At 65.1% G+C, this 23421-nt stretch overlaps 1 protein-coding gene across 1 annotated transcript in view; it reads left to right on the top strand.

Annotated features, from left to right (window-relative positions):
• Positions 1–23421, top strand: part of NAV1 (neuron navigator 1) — a 155927-nt gene that overhangs the window by 37918 nt on the left and 94588 nt on the right. Inside the window, exons 2-4 of the mRNA XM_039883565.1 lie at positions 1863–2595; positions 4974–5077; positions 16487–17263. Of these exons, the coding sequence (XP_039739499.1) occupies positions 1895–2595; positions 4974–5077; positions 16487–17263 (1582 nt within the window). The 5' untranslated portion in view covers positions 1863–1894. The remainder of the gene's footprint in view (positions 1–1862; positions 2596–4973; positions 5078–16486; positions 17264–23421) is intronic.

Genomic DNA, 23421 nt, shown 5'->3' on the forward strand with positions numbered 1-23421 from the left:
GGCGTGAGACGGATGGGGAGGAAGTGGGAGTCAGGCCGGCCTTGGACACGGTCCTGCAGGTCTAGGTGACGGACGGCGCTGCCGGGGTGCAGGCCGCTGGTCGCGGCTCCCTGGACTTCTTTTCTGCTGCAGGAGGTGGGCGGGGTAGGGGAGGCTTCGGTTCCTCCAGTGATGACGTCAGGCCATAAAAGTACAAATTATAGGGAAGGGGGGGGTCATAGCACCGCTCTTTCCTGAGGAAGTTAATTCATCTGTCAGCAGCACGGCCCTAGAAGCCCCGACTTTGTCATCTCAGGCTGTAGTTGTGTTAACCCGTCAGCGCTCGAGGGTCCCGCGGACTCCTGCAGCTTAGCCTGGAGCTGGTCCCTGACCCCGGAGTCAGGCCAGGGGAAGGTCAGCAGCAGCCATAAACCATCCTGTGTGTTGCCGACAGCTGTCCGTGTCATGGAAGGCGACGTCGCCCCGGTCTCGGGTGGACCGGCCATGCTCCGGTGGCCTTTTCTCTGTCCAGATGTCCTTTGTCTCCGTCTTCATGCAATGCCATGTACCCTTCAGGAGTCAACTGGAACGATTTCCTTGTGCATAAACATTCGCCCACGTCCTTTCCCTGGGGTGCACTTTTGCAGCTGGCATTGTCCCCACAGTACTGTGTGACAGACAGCCTTGTGGCCCTCGACTACTAATCCTGGATGTTCCAATTTTCTAAAAGGTGGTAAATTTGATGACAACAAATGATAACACTTAATTTGCGTCTCCTCAGTTTTAACGAAACCTTTTGTTCTTGTTATGTTTTGGCCAACTGTGTTTATTATTTTGTGAATTTCTCGGTCAGGTCTTTCGCCCCGTCTTCTACGGGGTGTCTGCTCTTTATTGTCATTTTGGGCGAGTTCTTTGTATTTAAAGGTGTTAACTCTTGTCTCTCACACAGGGTACGGGTATTTTTATAGTTTGGTGGCTTGCACCTTTTGAAAGGGCAGTTTCGTCATACAGAGATTTTAATGTTTATGCACTCGGATCTGTCTGTGTTTCTCATCGCGATGTCTGCCTCTGATATGGTGTTTATAAAGGCCTTTCCCAGAGCAAAATTATGGAAACATTCACACATGTGTTCTGCAGATTCTTTTATAGTTGCATTTTCTAGTTTAACTCTTTCTTCTGTCTGTAATTAATCGTTCGTGTCTTTGTAAACTGCTTCAAATTCCCTTTGAAATGGAAGTGATGAACAGATCAATTCATTCATTAATTAAGGTGGCGGGGAGGTGAAGTTGGTGGAGGAGGAGGGAGGCTGAAGATGCAGGAGGGACCGGGGGTAATTGATGGATCAAGGTCTGGAAGGGGAAGGAGCTGAGTCTTGAGGGGGCAGGGAGTGTGCAGGGGGTCTCTGTGCCTCTCCTAGCGGGGAACCTTAAGTCCCTGAGGTAGAGGGCAGCAGAGGTCAGCTTTCCAGGTCAGGAAGCAGGTCTGGAATAGACAAGAAAGGAAGACTGAGCTGGGGACCTAGGTCTCCAGTGAGTGAGGGGTGGGGACAGCGGGGGGACCCAGGAGAGACAGCATCAGCGGGAAGGGACTGTAGAGGAGAGGCTGGGGCCCAAGGCGGTCAGCTTACCATGGACAGTCTGGACCTAGGGACCCAGGAGAGATCTGGGAGGACTGTCCGGTGGGTGGACAGGAACGGAGGCTGGGGCGTGAGCTACCCCTGTTGGTCCACAGTCGCCCATGTTTGCATGTGGCCGCCCCGGCACCTCCGAGCAGGAAAGGGATTGGCCCGGCGCCTGGTGCAAGGGGCCCCCGACCCGGCCATCCCGGTACGTGGGGACTGTTGCTGGGGACAGTGCCTGACGGTCTCCTCTCTCTCTCCACAGGACGGCCGTCCGCACTGTCGGCCTTGCCGGCCATGAATGGGATGGCCGACGTGAACTCCGCCAGCCGCCCCCACTATGCCTCGTCCATCCCTGTGCCTCGAGCTGCCTCCCAGACCCGGATCCACACCCCGGGCGCCTCTCCCCAGCTGTGGCCACGCCAGGCTGGCCTGGCCCCAAGCCCGCAGCGAGCAGCGTCCCCGAGACTCGGCAAGGCCACAGGCCCTCCCCGAGGCCCCTCGCCGAAGGCCTCCCGGGGGAGGGGCCCCCCCAGGGCCTCTGGGGCGGTGAAGGAGTCGGCCGAGGGTGCCGATGGCCTCTGCAGCTCCCCGTGGAGCAGCCCCAGGGCCAGCCCCAAAGCAGCCCTGTCCAGCCCGGCGGGGCCCAGAAGAGGGGAGACACAGAGCCCCCAGGGCAGGAGGTCAGCCCGGGAGGGGATTCCAGTCCTCCAGACACGGAGCGGGAGTCCGTCCGGGCCGCTCTCCAGACCTCGTGGAGAAACCCAGACGCCAGGGCTTCCTGAAGGAGCTGAGCTGCCCAGCTGCCCGGGAGGGGACCGAAGAGACAAAACCTGCGGGAGCCCCGAGGCGCCCCGGTCTTTGGAGCCTGAGGCCGGGGCAGCCCGCAGCCAGGTGCAGAGCAGGCGCCCCGCGCCAGCCCTGGGGACCGTCAGCTTCTCCTCTGCACATCAGCAGAGCCAGCCGGTCACAGCCACGGTGGCCCCCTTCCAGTACCGGTGAGCGGGTGAGGGGGCGCGGGGCCCCGGGCACGTCCAAAGAGGGGCCTTGGTGGCGAGTGGCTGGTGGGGACCCAGAACGTGGGCGAAGTCAGGCAGGGGAGCCGACGGGGTTGGGGTCAGGGAGCCAGCGTGGGATTGGGGAGGCACGGGAACCAAGGCAAGCTGTGGTCCTCTTGGCCCTGGGGACTCCACAACACACCGAGGCTCGTAAGAGGGGACCCCTAAAATGTCCACTCCTCCTGCTCTCTGGGAAGCGACGAGACCGCGTGTCAGGGTCTTGTGTTCTCCTGCCGCAGTAATCGGTGCCTGGGGTCGAGGACAGGGACGTCCAAAGTCCCATTTAGAGTATTCGCTTAGGGACACTGCATTTTACGGGGACATTGACACACCAAACACATTTAAGGACAGGCTGCCAGGTTGGCGAGGGATCCGTCCGAGGTGTCCTAAGAATGATGAAAGGAACCGGAGGCTCGGAGGGCCCAGGGCCCAGGGCTGTTTGAAACCTCTGCGGGCCCCGTGCCACGTGCGACTCCGGTTCACATGGCACAGCGCCAAGGAGCGGAGCCAGCCTCAGGGTGGCGACAAGCTGGAGCGAGACGGGCCACAGGCACAGGTGCCCTGAGAGCAGGCTCGCTGACCCCGCGGACAGAGGAGGGTCTGACTCGGTGGCCCCCGCCCCCAAAGTGTCCCTTCGACCGTCCACCTCACACACACGCGCCCGTTCCTAAGAAGCAACTCCCCCTGTCCCTTGTCACCCGCTCGGCATAGATTCTGGAGGAAGCGGAGACGCAGGGCAGCCGGGCCCGCGGCCGGGCGTTTTCCAGGGAGCCTCCCGGCCACCCTCTGGTGTCCGGCTCCCACCTGCCCTCCTGCGTCCTGAGGTCCAGCTTGGGAGGAGGGTCTAGGCACGACACTGTGTGAGAGTTTGCGGTCCGACCCGCGAGTCCCCTGCCGTGTTCAGAGTCCGACCTTTTCCAGAGAGGTCAGAACCTTCTCCTCTGATGGTCTCCATGGGACCTACGCAGACGCTGGGACGGAAGGGGAGGTGTGTCATGCCACCTCTGCCGGGCTTCCCTTCCCCGCCCCGCCCCCAGACCCTGCCCCCCGCAGGCCCCGGGTCAGGGGTACAGGTAGAATCATGGTTTGGGCGATTAGAGCCGAGGACGCCCCAGGGTGCAGGCAGGTGGGCGGGCGCCCAGCACACCCTGCGGGGTCTGGAGCTGCTGCCAGGGGCCAGGCCGGGCCGCACTGCAGGCAGCCTTCCCCGCCACGGAGGGGCCATCTGCTCCTTAGAAGCCACATCCTGCTTTCGTGGAAATCTGCTCCGCGCCCTAGCCCCGGCCAGGCTTCAGCCGCTCCTGTCCAGTGTCCAGCCCGGTCGCCGTGACCTGATTCTCCAGGGACCGTCAGCCACGGCCCAGTCACCTGTCAAGGGACTGACTCAGTCCTTCCCAGTGAACTTGATCCCCCTGCCTGTTCTCTGGCCCAGCCGCCCCCGCTTCGGGCCCCAGGGGCTGTAAATGCAGCTGGCCCCTCAGAGGCCGTGGTCTGCACCCCACGAGGGGAGCGAGGCCAGAGAGGCCAGCTGCGTGCAGTGAGTTGCTCGCAGAGCTGAGCCCGTGTCCCCGGGTCCCGGCTGTTGAGGTGTCGAGGACGTGGGAACTGGAGAGAGAGAAACTCAGGCACGCGGCGGACGTGCAGGGTCCCCGGGCCAGGCCCCTCCCGGGACCAGCGTCAACGGTCCCTCCTGCCTGTGCGGCCTCCCCTCCCCCGTGGGCCCAGCTGCCAGAAGCCCATTTAGCTGGAAACAGGGAGAGGCTGGCGGGCGGGCCAGCTCCCCACGCTGGGTAATTGCCTGTAATGAGAGGTCCCGCAGCCCGTGTCCCCCGCAGCAGTGCTCAGAGGCCCCACCCTTCCTGCTGCCACACTGGCCCAGCATGGCCTCGTCCTGCTAGGAGCCATGTGGCTGAGCCTGCCCCTGCTTGCTGACCTCACTGTCTGGACCCGTGAGAGGCCCCGGAGGCCTGTGTGTTCCCCAGATCTCACAAGGGGTGGGTGACCTCGGCTCGGAGGGCCTCTGCCCCGGGCGTGTGCACGTGGCTGCATCCACGCCCAGCCCGAGGGCAGCGATCAGCCCGCGGTCTCCCCGGGTGATGCCTGTCTGTGGAGCCGCAGGCGTCTGTGCCCTTGGACGCCCCCCGGCCTCCTCTGCCCGGGGACCTGAGCCTCCCGGGGTGTGCACAGGTACCCGCCCATCAGGGGCCCAGGCGCAGGGGTGCGGCGCCAGCAGAGGAAGAGAAGCAGGCTCTGAGGGGCTTCCTCGGCCCCGTGGAGAGGTCTCGAGGCCATGAGTGACCCCCTTCTCTGCTCTGCAGGTTGCGGACAGACCAGGAGCCTGGCCCCCTCCCCCAGGGTGGCTGGGCTGCGGATGGCTACTCCAGCCGCCCCTGCGGGACCGAGGACAGCTTCTCCGGTGCAGGTGAGTGCTCTGGGGAGGGCTTCCTGCTGGGCGGGGCCCTGCCCGCCTGGAGGCCAGGCCCCCTCTCCACCGGGAGGCCTCAGCTGCCGGCTGCACTTTGAGCTTCGGCCACGGCCACGCATGACCCGACCCGGGCAGGTCTTCCAAACCCGGAGTACTTCGAGGTCAGCCTAGGACAGCGGCCAGCGGGTGCTGTGTGTGTTTGTCCAGGGCTCAGGCTGTGGGGGCTGCTGGGGCCATGACAGGAAGATGCAGCTAGGAGAGTGACAGCCCAGAGCCAGGCTCCGAGCAAAGCCCGACCAGCCCGGGAGGTGCCGGGCGCCAGGCCACGGTCCGGAGCCAGCTGCTCCTCTCCCGGACCGGCTTTAACGGGCCTCTCCCCGCGGGTCACCGTCCCTGTGGCATGCTGCGTCACAGCGTTTCACCTGACGCGAGTGGTGCTGTTAGCTGAGCCTCAGGGACCAGAATGTGAGACTTCCCAAGAACAGCCACTTCTCCAAGGGCAGGGCCACTGCCCGTCCCCAGGCCAGTCTCTGGCCCTGGCAGCCACTCAGTAGGTGTCTCGGAAGGAAGGGAGGGAGGGAGGAAGGAAGGAAGGAGGGAAGGAAGGAAGGAGGGAAGGAAGGAAGGAAGCAGGAAGGAAGGAAGAAGATATTGAAGGAAGCAGGAAGGAAGGAAGGAAGCTTATAGAAGGAAGGAAGGAAGGAAGGAAGGAAGAGAAGGAAGAAGGAAGCAGAGAAGGAATACCAGGCTGAAGGGAAGCACAGGAAGGAAGGAAGGAAGGTGTGGGGAGGCAGGAAGGAAGGAAGGAAAGGAGGAAGGAAGGAGCGTGCCGTACGTCAGGTCACGAGCGGGTCGGATTCTGGACTCTTAGCGGAGCGTGGGGTGTGTTTTGACATCTTGCGTCACTGCAGAACTATCCGGAGGACAGCTGTGACCCACATGGAAGCTCCGTGAGACTCCACGCTGCAGGGAGCAGCTCTGTCCTCTGGCTTCCCAGACAAAGGGACGTTTGTCCCAGGAAAGAGACACACTTGCTTTTGGCAAACCCAAGATTGTCATAGCGTCAGCTCCGTGCCCTGCTCCGGTGGGCAGAGCTGGGTGCAGAGACAGCCCCTCCCAGATGTCACCAGGCACTGGTAGCATGCCATCCCTGCCTGCCTTGTCCTCTGCTGGGCAGGTGGTCGCGTGTCCCTCTCGGCCTGGGACTGGGTCCTTCTGAACCGTCTTCAGGCCTGGTCTCCAGCAGTGACGTGGAGCCTCTGGGCCCTGAAAACAGTAGCCACACTCATTGTTGCCCGATGAGCCCGGGGCGAGGCCTGTGGGGTGGAGACAGCCCGGAACAGGGCACCACCGCCTCCCACAGTAAGCACACGCGCAGGGCCCGGGGCACAGCCGGGCACAAAAGGAAACCAAATTTTACTGGCACCGAAAGGCCGTCGGGATCAGAGCGCGGTCACCGGGGTCTGCGTCTCTGTCTTTACATCCGCAGTTTGTCAGTGCGATAGCTCCCTCGTTTGCGTGCCACGTGGCGGGCGCCGGGGACGGCCACCTCGCCGGGCTCACACTCGGCACCGCCATGCCCGCCGAGGCCGCGTCTGGTGTCTGCGCAGGCGCGCTTGGTGGTCCCCAGGCTTGTCAGCTGGAGGAGCAGGCCGCCAGCTCAACATGGGTGTGGGGGTCACCCTGTGGGGCGGCGTGCCAGGACCCTGGGGTGGCAGGCTTCCTTAGGTCTCCTGGGGACGGGGCAGGGGGAAGGTCCGCAGCACAGCCTGTGCTCTGGCACTGGCCAGCCATCATGGTGACCCATCATGGCCAGGGATATGCCCGATTCTGCTAGGTGGGGTGGGGAGATTTAGGATCTGCTTCATAGGGGAGCCTGAACCCCTCTGAGCTTGAGAGAAAGAGAAGGGACAGTGAAGGCTCCTGTCCGGGCCGTGCTGCACCCCCCCCCACCCCACCGAACTTCAGCCTGGGCATGACACGACCCATTCGTTCGTTCATTCGGTCGGTCAGTCAGTCAGTCAATCAACAAACCAGCAGTGGGCACTTGCCTTGTGCCAACACCACACTTGACGCTGGGGTGAAAGGTGAGACTTTGACCTGCCTTCAAGGACTTATCGTCGGGGACCATCCAGTGCGCCTGCCCTAGAGCCCGTTGGCCTCCCAGAGAGCTGCCTGGCGCCCGCCCTTGTCGGAGCTGACCAGGCTTGTCCCCGGGCTGTGGGAAGGGCACTGTGTGTCACAGACGGGCGTCGATGTGCTGCGTGGACCAGGTATGGCTGTCTCCCAGCTGCTGGCCGTGCCGTTTCCACGTCGGTTCGTGGATGATGCGGGCAGTGAACTCCCATCGTCCCTGTCCCCTAGCACAGCCCCCAATCAGCGCTGGTGACATAGTGCGCCGAGTGAGCAAGGGGCGGAGGCCGTGGCTGTCCCCCAGACGACAGTCCCCCGGGGGACCGCGCCTCGCTCTGCCAGCTCAGGAGGGGACCCGCCTTGCTCTGCCCTCTCCCCAGTGTGGTCCCTGAGGCCCAGAGTCCCTGGCGGAGCGGGGGAGGCCCCACCGCTTTCCGCTGACTCTGCCAGGGGGCAGAGTCCAGTGAGGCGGGGTCACTGTGCTGCTGGAGGAGACCGTCCCATGGCGACTTGGCACCAAGCAGGGGCGTTGGCCTTCGATGTCTCCAGGGTGTCTAGAACCAGCTGCTGCTCCGCTGGCCCCCCTGCTGTGCCGCTCCCTCCTGCCAGCGCGCCCAGTCACTGGGGAGGTGGGGCGCACAGGCCGTCACCAGGTCTTAATTTGGGAAGCGGGGAGGGGGAGCCAGGGCTGACGTGTCCGCGTCCCACATGTGCGAGGAAGACGGGGAAAGGTCACCCGAGGTCGACACAGATCCCGAACGCAGGGACTTGCCTCATCGCGACCTGTGGCTGGCGACCAGCAGAGCCTGCTCCCCGCCCGCTCCTCTCCCGAGGCCATGAGGGGGGCCGTGGGTGTTGGCTTGTCTCCCCTCAGGGAGCGGGCTCCATCTTTAAGTCACAGTTAGGTTTCTCGTGCCTTGTGGGTTTGGGGCGGGCGTAGAGGCTCCGTTCTGAGAAAACCCGCAGACCCGCATGGCCCGCAGGCGGGAGTGAGGTCTGGGCTTGCGAGGCCCCAAGCAGGCCCTGGTGCGAGCCCAAGGCTCCTCTGGAAGCTTCCGGCCAAACCCCAGTGTCCCGGCTGCAGGTGACTTGGGATCGAAGAATACAGTAAGTCAAAGCTCTAACGAAATTTACATGGCACCCAACGTGGCCTCTTTTTCCACGGGGGAGATGAGGCTCAGAAAGGGTCAGTGACCCCCTCACGATGGCACGGTTGGTCCCAGGACACCTGCTGTGTGCAGGACGCAAGGCACGGGGCATCCGTCCGGTCCCCTTAGCCAGCTGCACAGCTCTGTGGGCAGCACTGGTTACAGATGGGGAGCCTGGGCCTGGGGAGGCCGCACAGAGCACGTGTCCGGGGACACACAACCGGGGCCGCACCAGCATTGGAATCCAGGCTCGTCGAAATCCAGGCTCTCGGGTCCCACCTGCTGCGGGCGCGCCCCTGGTCACCGCACCCTGGTCAAGCTCAACCCGGTCCCCTGAGCCTCGGCTAAGTGGGGGAAGGAGGTGGGTCGGTGAGCCACAGCCCCGCTGGCCTCCCCTGTCCTGCCAGACCTGTGTTATTTCATGCTGAGCTCACACTTGTCTGCCCTGCCCTCTGGGGACTGTCAGGCTGAGCTGAGCCTGACGTCCCAGCCCTCGGTGGAGGGAGGACACACAGACAGTTGACTAGAACACACAGACCACGTCCAGGGGCTGATGGCTTTAGCCGTGTCCTCGGGACGACCCTGCAGAGCTTCGGGCAGTCACCCAGGGAGCCGGGGGCAGCTAGAAATTCCAGCCACAGGAGGCGGAAGGAAGCCGAACTGTGGGCACCGGGCACCACTGTCCCTCTCTCCCCCCTTGGGCGAAGGGTGACCTGTCCTCTTCATGGCTTCCGAAGGCCAGTGCAGATGGACAGCCCACAGGGCCTGGTCTCCAGGAGTGCTGTCCCCAAGGTTTTAGCCCCTCCCTAGGCAGCACTGAATGGGCAGAAACTAGAACACAGCAGGGTTCTGCCCGCCCCCTTCCCCGTGATAAGAGGATTAGGGTCCCCCACGGAGAGACCACCCCCCCCAACTGCCCAGGTGGCTTTCACAGAAGGAGCTCTGGGGAGAGGTGGCCAGTGGCCGCCCGGTGAGAAGGGTGAGGCCAGGCAGACGAGGCCCCTGGGTGGAGGGAGGGCGCCCCCCCACCCCACGTCCACTTAGGCCTGTACTGCCCGGGGGCCAGCCGGCCGCATCCTTGCTGCCCCGGGATCTGGTTCCCATGGAGACAGGAAGGAGCGCGAGGTGGCAGGTGTGAGGGGCGCGGCCTCACCCTGGCAAGACGCCCACCCGTCCTGCCCGGGAGTGTTCCTGACGTGGGCTCTGCCGTCTTTATGAGCCAAGTAATTGCAAGTGATTATTCCATTAAAACTCATTGAAATATGAATCCACCGCGTACCTCTGTTAGATCCAACACCTCGTTTAAAAACCCAGCCGAAACTCTATAGAGGATGCTGGGGCGGGGTGGCATGTCAGGTCGGGGACGCCTCCGGGGTGGGGAGGGCGGCGGTCAGGGTCAGGGTCAGGGTCAGGGGCAGGGTCAGGGGCAGCTGGGTGCACGCCCTCCTGCACTCTCGGTGAGCCGTCTTCAAGGTTCCGGGACCTGGTGCAGACGTAACCCTGACATCGCATCTCCCCGGACAAATGGGCGCGTTCCCGACACAAAACTTACACTTGGCGGTTGGTTTTCTGGACCTTCTGCGTCCCGGCTGGACCCGGGTCGAGACGTCGCTCTCTGTGGGGGCGGCGGCGTCGCTGGGCAGGCCAGACACCGGGTCGGAGCCACGTGCTTTCCCACGCCCGGCGCGTGGGTCTCCTTGGCCCGTGGGGAGGGAAGAGGGTTACTACAGATGGGCAGTGCGAGGGGTCCACGCGGCACTGTGATTCAGTGACCTCGAAGTGACCGTCTCTGCGTGGCCGCGGACGGGTCAGGCCTGACGCCGGGTGTGCCCATGCCGAGGACGCGTGCTCGCACAGGCCGTGCGCGTGTCCCCATCAGTGCCCGGCACACTCTGCTCACCGCAGGGCCTGCGGTCGCCACGACAACCGCTCTGGGCTGGGCCTGCTGTCAGGGGATGCACCTGGGCCTGGCGTGCGGTGGAGACCCCAGCAGGTGCGTATGGGACAGTTGCCCTGGCAACACCCAAGCCAAGCGGACGTGGGAAACACCCAGAGTCCTCGCTGGCCTGGGGACAGGGCCTCGTTTTCGCTGTCGTTTTAGACAGAGTCCCTGCTGTAAACCCACGAGCAGAGGGTCGGATCCCCATCCCCACCGCTGTTTCTTGCCCGAGCAGCCGCGGCACGGAGACCGTGAGCGCTCCCTCGCGGCCACGCAGCGTGGCGAGGAGGAAACCAGGACCCAAGACTTGGGCAGGAGGACATGCCCGGGGGTCCCGGACGGGTCAGCACCACCAGGGGCGCGGGCGACCAGGACCAAGGGCACGGGCAGGACTCTGGAGAGACCGGTGGTGCTGCGGACCGCAGGCTGTGCCCAAAGGGGAAATCCCACTGGGGAAATCCCACTGCCCCATGTGCACCCCCGGAGCCTGTGGGCCAGTGCACAGGGGTGGTGTGCGCTAGGCAGCCACATATCGGGCCTTCCCACGAAGCCATCCAGGTTGTCAAACAGAGATGCATTCCCCAGGGGACGTCACGGAGCTCTGGCTTTACTAGGAGAAGGAAGGTCTCGGTACCTGGCAGTCCTGCCCCACACCCAGGAGAGGGAGGAGAAGCCAGCGGCTCGCTGCTCTGTGCAGGCCCCTGCCGTGGGGGGCTCCCGTAGTCCAGCCGGGGGTCGGAACAGCAGCTCTAAGCTCGACCTCCCAGCCCCGGGCCAGTCCTCACTCCCAGGTCTGCAGCGGGCCCTCCAGGCCGTCCCACGGCACATGCGCACTGTCCCCGTGTCCCTCCCAGCTTCATAGAGCCCTGTCACCTCGCTGGGGCCACTGTCCTGGGCTCTGTCCTCTAGCCTCGTGTGACCAGAGGTGCCCAACCTTCCACCTCAGGGCCCGGCCTGTGGCCTCCCATTCACGCCATGGCTGCTGGGCAGAGGCCCAGGGGCACGGGGCCAGGCTGCCTGAGCTCGCAGGAATGTGGCTGCCGGGTAACTTCTCGGCATCTCCAGCCCCGGAAGCTGCCCCCGAGTCAGCCAGGCCAGAAGGGGATCGAGGCCCGTGACCCCTGGCCCAGTTTGCTGAGCCTCGTTTTCCCTCACAAGACAGGCAGGTGGCAAACCTCTCCTGAGCCTACACACCTGGTCTTGTGGCCCAGGGAAAAACGTCCCAAACCCTGAGCTGCAGTCACCTCCTGGGACCAAAAGCAGAGCCAGGGCCCTGCAGCAACCATGGGAATGTCTCGTGTGCAGATGGCGACTAGGCTGGAGGAAGCTAGTGGGCCAATCTGGGAGGGCTTCCTGGACGAGGCCCCGAGGTGCAAGCAGGCTGTGTAGCTGTGATGGACCACTCTGTCCACTGGCCCCTTTTCTCCTCCAGGAGGCAGTGGAAGGTGGAGCTCAAGCTCCAGGCGGCACTCCACACGTCCCAGGGAGCCTGAGGGCAGTTTGTCCGCTCTCGCCCCCGTCTGCCAGAGGTGTGGCAGGGCTGCCCCCACGGCTCCGAGGTGTGCAGGAGGAGGGGGGCTCCGCTGTGAGAGGCCCCAAGGCTGCCGCCCGAGGGACTGGCGCTTCCCTCTGAGGGACGGCGAGGGGTCTCCGCCGGCCTCCCTGTGGCCCAGGGCTGCAGAGCAGGGGCAGGAGGCGTCACCGGGCCACGGTGCCAGCACACCAGCTGCACCGTCTCTCGCCACGGGGTGCAGAGAGGTCACTGCCGTTAACAACCCCACACATCTGCTCTGAGTCACACGTTCATTCGCGGACTCGTCGTCATCCACCAAGATCCCTGAGGGCCTACTGTGTGTGAAGACCCGAGCCGGGTCTAGAGGGAAAGCCCAGCGTCAGCAGACTGGGTGGAGGCACAGAGGAGGGCACGAAGGGCGTTGGCCGCGGGCGTGAGGGAGGGATTCAGGTGGCTGCGGTGACTGTGTGGAGAGGCAGAACTGCGACTGTGTGGAGAGGCAGAACTGCGTCCCCCGGGGAACGGAGGATTCCCGCTTCCTCCCAGACCAGCTCCCCCGCTGTCCGCCGCTCGCCAGGGGCGACGAGCCCAGCCCGGCCCGTCCAGGCCCGAGGTCCTGGGACGTTCCTGCGTCTTCTTGTCCCACACGCCCCCCTCCGTCTGCTCTGTCGGCAAGTTCTGAGCTTCGAAACATAGACCGAGAGCTCTCGCCACCACCAGAGCCACCACCAGAGCCACCACCCGGCTCCAAGCCACCACCCTCTAACCTGCACTCACCGATGCGCTCCTCCCTGCACAGGTCCCGCCTGCTCCCAAGGTCACCTTTCAAGGTCAACAGGGCTGGGGCGGCCCAGGCTTCCTTCCCACCTTCTCCTCTTCTCCCTCCACCTCCAGCAACCTTAACCGGGCCCTGTGGGCCCGTGTCCCACACCCCCTCCCCAGAGAAAGCCCGGGTCACACCCGTCTCCGGTCGCAGGGCGCGAGAATGCAGAGTCGCACAGCCTTTCCTTGGCCCTGTGCCTGTGTCTTCATTCCTCGAGTTGCTTGAAGTTACTGGTCAACAAATGTGGTCAGATCACTCATCCCGCCCCCATCACAGAGACAAAAGAGGCAGCGAGGTGATGCGCTGGTTTCGGGAACTCACGGGGTTCTAAACCAGCCTCTTTCCCGCCGCCCCTGTGGGAACTGGACAGGAGGGCCCAGTCCCCGGCCACAGGTCACCGGCAGAGCAGCTCCCCTCCCCCATCCCGCAGCGTCTCCCCCGGGACCACGTGCCTGTCTGCCCCGTGGAGTGGGCGGGGCCCGGGGTGGATGGGGTGGTGTGACAGGCAGGCCCCTCTCTGTAGGAACCACTCGATACTGCTGCACACGTGGCCTCATCGACTGGCTGGAACGGCTGTTGCCACACGGCAGGGGCTCCCACTGCCGTGGAGGATGGTGGGAAACTCGGGGTGTGAAGGGATGAAAGGACCCGACAGAGGGAGCGGTGGCATCAGGCAGTGTCTGAAAGGTCCAGGACGCGGGGATGGCTCTTTGAAGGGACCAGTACGTGGCCGTGGCCGGACAGGGAGCTGGCGATGCGTGGACAGAGGGAGGACTGGCACTCGGGGTCCCCACTGGATTAACTCATGAGATGAGCACGGAAGATGTTTTCTGTCTCACAGACCGATAGGGGGCGTCTTGTTCAGGAGGCCAAGTGGGGTTTAGGCGCCCGGCAGAGACGTGCCTCAGTTCCCGAAGGAGGCAGGGTTTCAGGGGCTGCTGAGTGAGGGAAGGGAAAGCAGCTGGGATTTGGGACATACGACGTCCTTGGGGAGGAGACACGGGGGAACAGGAGGAATAAAGGGAGCGAGCTAACCAGGGGAGGAAGGTCAGGTCTCGGGGACAGTGGGCGCCCAGCGACAAGGAAGTACAGCCGGCGAGACAGCGTTTCGTACAGTCCTCACGAGTAACCTGACAGGAGAGGACCTGCAGACGGGGCCACCAGAGACCCGGGCCCAGATTAACCCCGGGAGAGGCGCCAGCGTGTGCCTGCAGCAGCTCCCACGGGTGGAGCGGCCCTTTCGGCAGAGGGCGGCCTGCTCATTCTTTCTCGTCTGCTCAGGAGGAGATGAATGTATGTGCAGGAGAAGAGCAGACAGCCCAGGTCCTCAGGTGGCTGTTTTCAGGACACAGGCAGCCCTCCTCTCACACCTCTGCTTCTCCGTGATCGAGAGTTGTGTAGTTTTGTGCAAATTAGGGAATGGCCTCTGAGGATGAGGACTCTAGAACCGATGTGGTCACCTTGAAAGCAGGAGGGCGTGGGTCCCCCGTGATCTCGTGTTTGGGCACAAGCATACCTTAAAATCGCCCTCACCCTGTGGACACCCTGGTTCCCCGGGCAAGTTCTGGCATGGTGCCGCTTCAGCCCCTTCACCCGCTCCTTCCTGCCCATCACCCCCTGTCTGAAACCTCACGCCCTGGCTCCACCCTGACTTGCCCGAGTGCTGGACACAGGTCCCGAGGCCAGGCTGCATTGTCCCTCTGCCACAGGAGCTTCTGGTAACTTCACACCCACCTGGCCTCCCCCGGGCCTCTGAGGCAGTGCCGGTGCTGGGCAGGGTGAGCCACCAACCCCCTGCTTCCTCCTCTCCCCATCCAAATGCTTCCCCGTTTGTACAGCGTCCTCTTCCAGGGAGCCCTCAGGACTTCCTCCGCCCACCGTCCCGCCTCCCAGCACCATCTCTTCCTTGGCGTTTACAGCAGCGAGTGAGACGGCCAGGGGCCTCGCTCTCGGGGGGTCGGTCTCCCTCTTGTCATTCCTGCCGTCGGCACGCACACCTACGTGTGTCGACCTGTGACGAACGTGTCGATGTGTGCGACTCTGCTTCTACGCGAGGACAGGATGACTATTTTCCCAGGCCCCGTGTTGTCTATCTTATAGTCCCTGCCAGTCGTTGACATTCTTGGGGGCAGAGTCTCCATCTTTCTCTGTGTCTCCGAGGCCCAGCCAAGGTGCCTGCTCACCAAACACCCCTCGGCTTGAGAGCGCCGTGTCCCCAGCGCCGTGGGGATGTGCTCCCTCGATCCAGCCCTGGCGTTACGGAGGGCAGAGTCCTAGGGACAGCCCCAGGACCCGAGCGATGCAGGGCACAGACCCACAGGGCAGCAGCACCCAGGCCCCCGATCCACTTAAGCGGCTCAGTTGCCGCACCAGCTCCGTGCAAGGTGCTGAGACACAGGCGTGCACACCCAGAGCTCTGGTGGTGGAGGGGGGCAGATGGCACACGGGGACCTCTCGCACCAGGCAGGCTGGTGATTCGCGCTCGGAGAGTGCGTGAACCGTGACACCCAGCCCCACGGGTCTTCAGGATCCGGGGGAAGGGGAGCGAGAGCAAAGGGCGGCAGGCTGGGCTGGCTGCAGGTAACCTGGGGGGGTGGGCAGGTCACCTGGCAGTAGCACACTCGGGCAGGGTTCTTAGGGTTTGACAGAGCCCAGTGTGGCCCCAGCTGGACCTGTGCCTCCCCAGCTCCCTTTGCTTTAGACGCCCCCCCTTCCTCCCCTCCCTTCCTTCCCTGTCCGAGGGCCATGTGCTCAGCGCTCCAGAGTCCTTTCGCCCAAGTGGCCGGCCTTATGACCAGGTCAGAGAAGAGAGAGCCAGAGGATGCAGTGACTTTGACAAGGTCACGCGATCAGAATGGGCGCCGTGGGTCTCCTGATCCCGGCAGTTAGTTAATCCTCCCTCCAGTGCTGGGCCCCAGCCCTAGTGAACCGTGTCCTGCCCTCCGCCCCCCCACCTCAGGAGGGCGGCCTGGTGCCTCACTGAACGGGCGTCTCCTGGGGGGAAACCGGAAGATTTGGGGTGGGGTGGGGGTGGGGGAGTTGGCGACCTGATGTGCCATTTCTCCCCAATCTCACCAGCATCCCTCCCCAGGCCCCAGTAGCCACACGCCGTCTCTCTCTCTCTTGAATCCTGGGCCGCGGGGGTTCCGGACGCTTTTACCTGCACCCCCACCCGCATCTCTGCAGACCCTACCCACACCCCTCCGGGCGAGGCCGCGGCCACCCGTGCCCCTGGAGCATCTGCTCCGCCTGTGCGCCCTAAGGGAGGAGAAAGCCGGGCGCCTCGGTTTCTTCCCCCGCCCCGGCCCCCGTCCCCCTACTCATCCGCCTGGAGCTCTGCTGCAAATACCACCCCCTCCGAGCCAGAAATAGACACGCAGCCCTCTCCCCCACCGCCCTCCTTGCGCACACTCCTCCCCTCCCCCGATCCGCCCGCGTCCCTCCCTCCGTCCTCGCTGGGAGCCGCAGCCGCAGCCCTGCTCCAGCCGGCGGGCGGGCGCAGAGCGGCGAGGGCGCTGCCGGCCGCGCGCCCGCGGGACCCCGGGCGGGCAGGCGGGGGCGGCCGTGGGTCTTCCATTCTTCCTGGATTGATTTTTACATTTTAATTTGTGTTTCCTGCCCTCCTGCCCTTTTTCCTCCGACCCCTGCTCCTGCCTCTCCGCGGTTTCAAGGCGGCTCTTCCTTCCCGGCTTCCTGCGGCCTCCCCGCGTCTGCCTGCTCTCCCTGCCCCTCCCTCCTCCTCCTCCGTCTCCCCTCCCTCCTTCCTCCTTCCTCCTTCTTCCTGAGCCTAACTCTTCCTTCCCTCCCCTCCCCGCCCCCTGCTCCCCGCGCTCCCCGCCCCGTGCTGCAGACGCGAGCGCCGTCCGCGCGCTCCTCGCGGGCAGAATGCTGGGCGGCAGCGTCAAGAGCGCGCAGCCCGAGGTGGAGCTGAGCTGCGGCGGCGGCGAGGGCGCGGACGAGCCCCGGGGCGCGGGCAGGACGGCGGCGGCCGGCAGAGGCATGCTGCCCAAGCGCGCCAAGGCGCCCGGCGGCGGCGGCGGCATGTCCAAGGCCAGCGCGGCCGAGCTCAAGGTCTTCAAGTCCGGCAGCGTGGACGGCCGAGTCCCCGGCGGGCCGCCCGCCTCCAACCTGCGCAAACAGAAGTCGCTCAGCAACCTGTCGTTCCTCACGGACTCCGAGAAGAAGCTGCGGCCCTACGAGTGGAGCGATGACATGGCCAAGGCGCCCAAGGGCTTGGGTGAGGCCGGCCCCAAAGGCCGCGAGGCCCCGCCGATGTCCAAGACGCTGTCCAAGTCCGAGCACTCGCTCTTCCAGACCAAGGGCGGCCCGGCGGGCGCCGCCAAGACGCCCCTGGCTCCGCTGGCGCCCAGCCTGGGAAAGCCGAGCCGCATCCCGCGTGGCCCGTACGCCGAGGTCAAGCCGCTCAGCAAGGCTCCCGAGGCAGCCGTGAGCGACGATGGCAAGTCGGACGACGAGCTGCTGTCCAGCAAGGCCAAGGCGCAGAAGGCTTCCGGGACCGTGCCCTCCACCAAGGGCCAGGAGGAGCGCGCCTTCCTCAAGGTGGACCCCGAGCTCGTGGTGACCGTGCTGGGAGACCTAGAGCAGCTGCTCTTCAGCCAGATGCTGGGTGAGTCCTGCGCCCGCCGCGCCCGCCCCGCCCGCCGCATTCTCCCGGCAGCTGCGAGAGAAGGTGTGGGGGAGGCGCGCCCCACCCTCCGCGGCCGGCTCTGCAGACCTCGGGTCCGTTATGAGGGGGCATTGCGCCCAGATGTGCAGGGCTGGCCCACCTCCAGATGCGTGTGGCCGAAGTGCGCCTTCTTAAAAATGTCACCGGGCGGGCTCCCAGGCCCTGCTCGGGCTCGCCTTAGGAGGGCCTGGACGATGGAGTGGGGGGGCCACAGATTCTCAGAAGTCGACCACTTAGCTTCCTGCGAAACCCCAGCCCGCTAACGGGAAAATCTGGGGCTGGTGGAGACCTCAGTGGTGCTATGGTCTTGGCAGGCGCGTCCAGCGTCGCTGGGGGCGCGGGGGAGCCGGCAGGAGGACAGATGTGGGGAAAGCAGATGTGAGGCCGTTTGGCCGGAGCAGCGCTGAGGCCCACTTCCTCTGTGGGTCCCCAGTGGAAGCGGAGTCGGATATCCCGGGTGTGGGTTCTGGCGAGGGGACCGTCTGGGGCCGGGGGTGGGGTGGGGGGCGGCCGGCAGCTGTGCGCATCTGGATGCGCGTCTTATCCCTGGGTCGGCTCTGGCCCAAACCCCTACGCCCGGGACTTCAGAGAGCGCGGAAAGGTCTGGGCGCTCGCGCGAGCCTCCGGGCGACTGCGAAGCCGGCGCCCTTCGGCTAATGGAAGCCGACGGGCGGGAAGGGAGGAACAAAGCTCGCTCGGGCGCAGGAAGCGCAGGGAGCGCCCATTGTTCTCGGCGCCTGCGAGCCTGTGGCCGGGAACTGCGCTGGCCTGCGCGAGAGCCCCTGCCCGGGCGGGGAGATGGGGCGGCGCGGGGCGCCAGGCTGCGGTGGCTCGAGAGCAGCCTGGGAGCCGGCTCGGGCGCTGGGCGCTGGGGCTGCGTGGGGGCTGCGGGGGGCGGCGGGCGTGGAGCCCCGCGGGCCGCCGTGGGGACGCGGACTTGTTGCAGTGGCCGGGACGTGGGTCCTCCGGCGTGGGGGGACTGAGCTTGCCGGGTACCCCAGGGCGCCCGCCCCGCGGGGGGTGGGGGTGCTGGGAAGGGGCGTGTCCGCTCGCGTGTGCAGGGGCGGGGCCGACGCAAGCAGCGTCCGAGTGACAGGCTGGCGGAGGCGGGGCGGGTGGGCACGGACGGAGGGGGTGGCGCTTGCCCGCGGCCCCAGGGAATGCAGCTGGCCACCGGTCCGCCCTGCAGCGGTCTTCCCGGGACCCCGGCTCTGTGTGGCCAGGACGAGCCCTGGCCAGGGGCAAAGATCTGGAGCCCAGCGCAGGAGGCCGCCTGTGGGCTCTTCAGAGACCGGTGGGGAGGGGGTCGTGTGCGCGGACGCTGACTCCTCGCCGCCGCAGTGTGTGACCCTCTCTCTGCCCAGTGCTCCCCTCCCGGAACTTACAGGCTAGTGGGGCGAGACAGACAATAAAGGAAAAGACACCTAATGCTGGGCACGGAGGAAGGATGGCTGCGCAGCAGGGGAAGGGGCACCCACGTGGACAGGAGCAGAGGCTTTAGGCGCCGGCAGGAGGCCCAAGGAGGAGGCACAGGCAGGCAGGGGGGCGGGGAGGACTTGCCCTGGGGGCTGAGGAGGGGGTGAGCTGGGCAGAGGAGGGCACGTCTGTCAGGTGGGGGCCGAACCTGACTTTCGGGGACTCAGAAGAGCAGAGAGGGCAGCTCCGTTTTCAAGGTCAGGGCTTCACCTGTTTGGGAGGACTTGGCCAGTCTGGGCTCTCCCCAGCCCTGGAAGTCCCAGCTGCCCCAAGACCTGGCCACCTGGATGAAGGCCTCTTATTTGCTTTTCAAAAAAGCAGTAACTGCAGACACCCCGACACATGGTCCTGAGCTGGCTGGGGACCGGCTGAGCTACGGCCCCTCCCCTGGGCCAGCGTTGGCACCTCTCAGCACACACTGACGGGACAGCCTCTGAGTGGCCCGGAGCGGAGCAGGGAGCATGTCCTCCACGCCCCAGGTGGGAAGAGCAGGGTTGGAACTCAGAGGGCCTTGGAGTTATCTGCGTTTGTGGTGGAAGGCGGATTCTGCCTGCGTCGTCTGCGTTTGTGGTGGAAGGCGGATTCTGCCTGCGTCTTCTGCGTTTGTGGTGGAAGGCGGATTCTGCCTGTGTCTCCCGATCCCGGGGTCACAGCTCTCCCTAGGAGACCTGAGTGAGAGAGGGGACTCTGCGGGTAAAGAGGAGCGTGACCGAGGCCACCAGCCCTACCCTGATGTTAACTCTGGTAGGGGGAGGGGGCTGGGAAGCCTGGCAGACCCAAGGTGGGTGGGGGTGGAGGGTAGACTGACGGGCAGGGGTGGGGGACAGTAGAGCCACGTCAGTGTCCTAGAGCCCACGAAGGTGTTCTCTGCTGTCAGGACGGGCCCTCTGTGGGAGCAGGGTGGCCTCTGGGACTGGGATGGCTGCCTGGACGCCCAGGATGGTGGCTGAAGACACAGGGTACTTGTTCTGCCACACTGAGGCTCGGAGTCAGGTGACATCCACTCCCTGGTACCACCCAGCCCCCAGGAGCTGCCAGACCCGACTTCTGAGATGGGGGCGGGGGGAGACAGCCCCAAACATGAGCCGTTCTGGAATAAAGGGGAGGAGCTGAAACCCGGTCAAACCCTCCCCAGAAATCAGCTGGAGCCCAGATGATCCAGGCGGCGCCCAGCCCCCTCGCTCACCCTCACCTCCGAAGCTGCCAAATGATGGGGGCTCCCCTGGGGGCCCCCAGAGACTGAGGGGTGAGTGCCCAGGGGCCTGGGGCAGCCTGTGGACCCGGAGAAGGGCCCCCGCCTGCACGTGGGACAGAGCGGGAGGCCGCAGTCGGGTTGTTCATCTGGGCATCCTGGGCTTTGTGACTGCCTCTGGGACTCAGTTTCCCCATTCGTGAAGGGAAGAGACTCTCCCCTGGCTGTTCCTTGCCTGTAGGGGTTGGGGACGATGCAGAGTAAGGCAGTTGGGCCTTGAAAGTGCCCCGGGCGGCCGAAGGAGAGGTGTATTTACACAGAGCAGTGAGCACCCTGACTCCTCCCCAGGCTGTGCGCCCCCCACCTCAGCCCTGGGCCCGGAGTCGTACAGCAGAATCATGCGGTCACCTCCACACGTGCTCAGTGTTCCCTTTTTCCATCCTCCGTGGAAAGGGACAAAGTGGGACCGTCAGGCAGCCCAAGGTCATGATGTAAAGGAATCGAGGCACGGGAGGCCCTGGTCCCACATCCTCTGGAAGGTGTCAGGGCCCAGGAGAGGGGTTGCCATGACAACGGGCCCTCAAAGGAGTCGGGAGGTTCTCTGCCTCTAAGCTGCCTGGTTGCTGTGCGTTTAGGGGAGAGAGCGTTCTGGGGTGCTGTGAGCGGGGAGGAAGTGGTGTCTCGAGCAGTTTTCATCTTTATTTTCCATACACTGGGGGGTCGGGGTGGGTAAAGAGTCCCCGTCGGTTCCTCAAAGAAGAAAGAGCCGAGAGTAAGGGGGTGACTCAGGAGAGTAAGGGGGTGACTCAGGACAGACAAGATGACAGGTGAGAGGCGCGAGCCCCCCCCGCACCTTCGTGTCAGAGGCTCCACACCGCAGCTGCTCTGATGCCTCCGGGGTCCCCAAGGCCTCGTGGGAGAGGGGGGCACACTGTGCGCAGAAGAAGGGCCCAGGGCGTCTCTGCTCCTGCGGCCTAAAGCGACCTGGGGAGAGGTCTGTCCTTGTCACCAGGCCACAGGCCACTCGCGGAGGTGGATTGAATGGGTAACAGGACCGAGGCGCCTGAGTCCTGGGTGTTTTCTACTCTTTCCCCTTGTTCCACCCGCCATGACTGCCCACCCTCTGCGACCCATCCCGACCCTAGGCTGCCAGCCCCAGACGCTCTCCCTGCTGCTGACCTCCGGCCTGGCCCTTCTCTGCACCTGTCCCTCCGCGTGCACTCACACCTCACGGCCCGACCCCAAGCACTGAAGGCGCAGGTTGCTCCGCGGCTCGGGATGGCCAGCCCTGTGCGGCCGGGCCGAGATCCCTGGGGACACGCCTGCCGCTCGGCACCCCGCCGTCTGCCTCTGCGTCTGTGCAGGGCCCGCTCCGTGCTGCACACGCTGCCTCCGCAGCCTTCCCCAGAATTTCAGGGAGGAGCCACGGAAACCGCAGGCTGAGCCACCCACCTAGAGCTGAAATGAATGTGTCTGTGGCGCCACAGGCAGGTGGGTGTTCTGTTTACACACTCCTGCTGACAGAGGGCTCACTACCTTATTTTCCTGGAAAGCACTCATTATGAGAAAGACTGTCGAGCCCAGATTTCGTCTTCTGAGAGTTTCCAGCCCCGGGTCCGAGCCTGCTGTGTGGATCCTCACAGACGAAGCCGCCTGCCGCCCACAGGCCCGCTGTCCTGAGCTCGAGGTCAGGCACCCGTCCACATTCCAGTCCGTCTTTCCTTTTGGAATAACACGATAGGAGGCTGAGCGGGACCAGCTCACCCTGAGTCCCAGCCCAGCAGAGTCCAGCCCCGACCCGAACCCCCCGCCCCCTCATGGCGCCTGCAGCTCAGCACCTGAGCCCTCTCCTCCCTTGGCCTGGAAACCCCGTGCGAGCAGCCAGCCGAGGGGAAGTGCGCACCACATGTTTCTCATTTGCTCTGGCCGACCGCCTCCCACAGCCCGTTTGCGTTCCCCAGATGTGCGCACTGTCCTGGAGCCTGAGCCTTCCTGCTCAGGCCCAGGGCCGGCCGAGGGCAGGCGCCACTCGCTGGCGCTGCGTGGGCAGGCTCCGTTGCAGGATGGGGCGCCAGCTGGCCCCCTCTCGTACCTGCCCCCACACCCTGGCTGTGGGGAATGAGTCGCCTGCAGGGAGAGCCGAGCAGAGCCTCCGGGTCTTTCTGCCTGTTCCACGCACACTGGTCCCTGCGGAGACCCAGGACGATGCCCCAGGAGCTGTTTCCGAGGCCGAGGGAGCAGTAGAGCTGTGCCCAGGGTGTGTCCAGCATGGTCACTGCTGTGGCTGGGAGTGGGCACGGCCATGCGTGCCTAGAAGGAGCTGGGTGGGGGACGAGAGCTGTTCAGCTTTCATCAGCACCTCGGCCTCTGGCGTGACAAGGGGCAAGTTGCAAGTAGGAGCGAAGGAGGACCTGAACGCCATCCCCAGACTCAAGCCGGTGCCGAGATGGGGACGGGCGGGCGGGCGTGCAGCGCGGTGCAGTGCGGTCCCCAGCTCGTCCCTGGGCGCTTCGGCTGCGGCAGCTCCCAGGCCCTGCTGCCAGAGCTGCCCTGTGGCATCGTGTGTTTGTCACACGGTCCCCCAGCTCGGCTCCAGCCAGACCTCAGCGAGGCGGCCAGGCCGTCGTCGATCTATTTTGGACATCCCAATGATACGCTTCGTGGCCGCCGGTGCGGGCGCTTCTCCAGAGTCGCCTGGCTTCTGAGCTGCGGTCTCGTGCTGGCCTCCGAGGGGGCCCGCTGCTGTGACGAGGACACAGGCCCAGAGCGAGGGCCGGCCTGGCATGCTGGGACTGCTCCGTGGCAGCCCCAGGCGGCCCCACGGCAGTCTTGAGGGCACCGGATGGGGTGCTGCCCTTGGGCGTGGTATGGCCTGGGAGGGGGATAATGTCATGAGCTCCCGGAAGTTTCCGGCACGTGTGCAGGGAGGTGCTGGGTTAATAGGGTGTATGGCACGCAGAGTGACCCTCACACTGAGGTGCGGCTGGGAGTCAGCGTGTCCCGCGGGCAGCGTGTGACCCATGGAGCAATGCAGAGCCACGCTCGCACACGCATCGACCTCGGACACACCCACAGGCACACTGCAGGTGCATGCGTGTGCACACGTGCAGCAGAGCTAGACAGGCCCGAGGAGTCTGGAACGTGACCGCGGGGGAACAGCGTCCCGCGAGCAGACCCCCAGGCAGACGCGGGGCTCGGCCTCGCTGCCGCCGTCCCGGGCCAGGGCCGTGGTGCCGGCTGCTCCTCAGACCCAGGACCCAGCTCCCTTTGCCCTGCCGACCTGCTAAACGAGCCCCTCCCTGCCGGGGAGCTGGCGGCCACCCAGGAGGCCCGGGCTGCTCTTGGCGGGGCGCCCGAGCTGCCACGGGGCAGAGGACTCCACTGTTCCCCTGTCCCCTGGTTCTGGGCCCCGGCTTTCCCCAGGGAGACC

This window comes from Pteropus medius, unplaced genomic scaffold, assembly GCF_902729225.1.
Source record: "Pteropus medius unplaced genomic scaffold, Ma_sr-lr_union100, whole genome shotgun sequence".
Taxonomy (NCBI): domain Eukaryota; kingdom Metazoa; phylum Chordata; class Mammalia; order Chiroptera; family Pteropodidae; genus Pteropus; species Pteropus medius.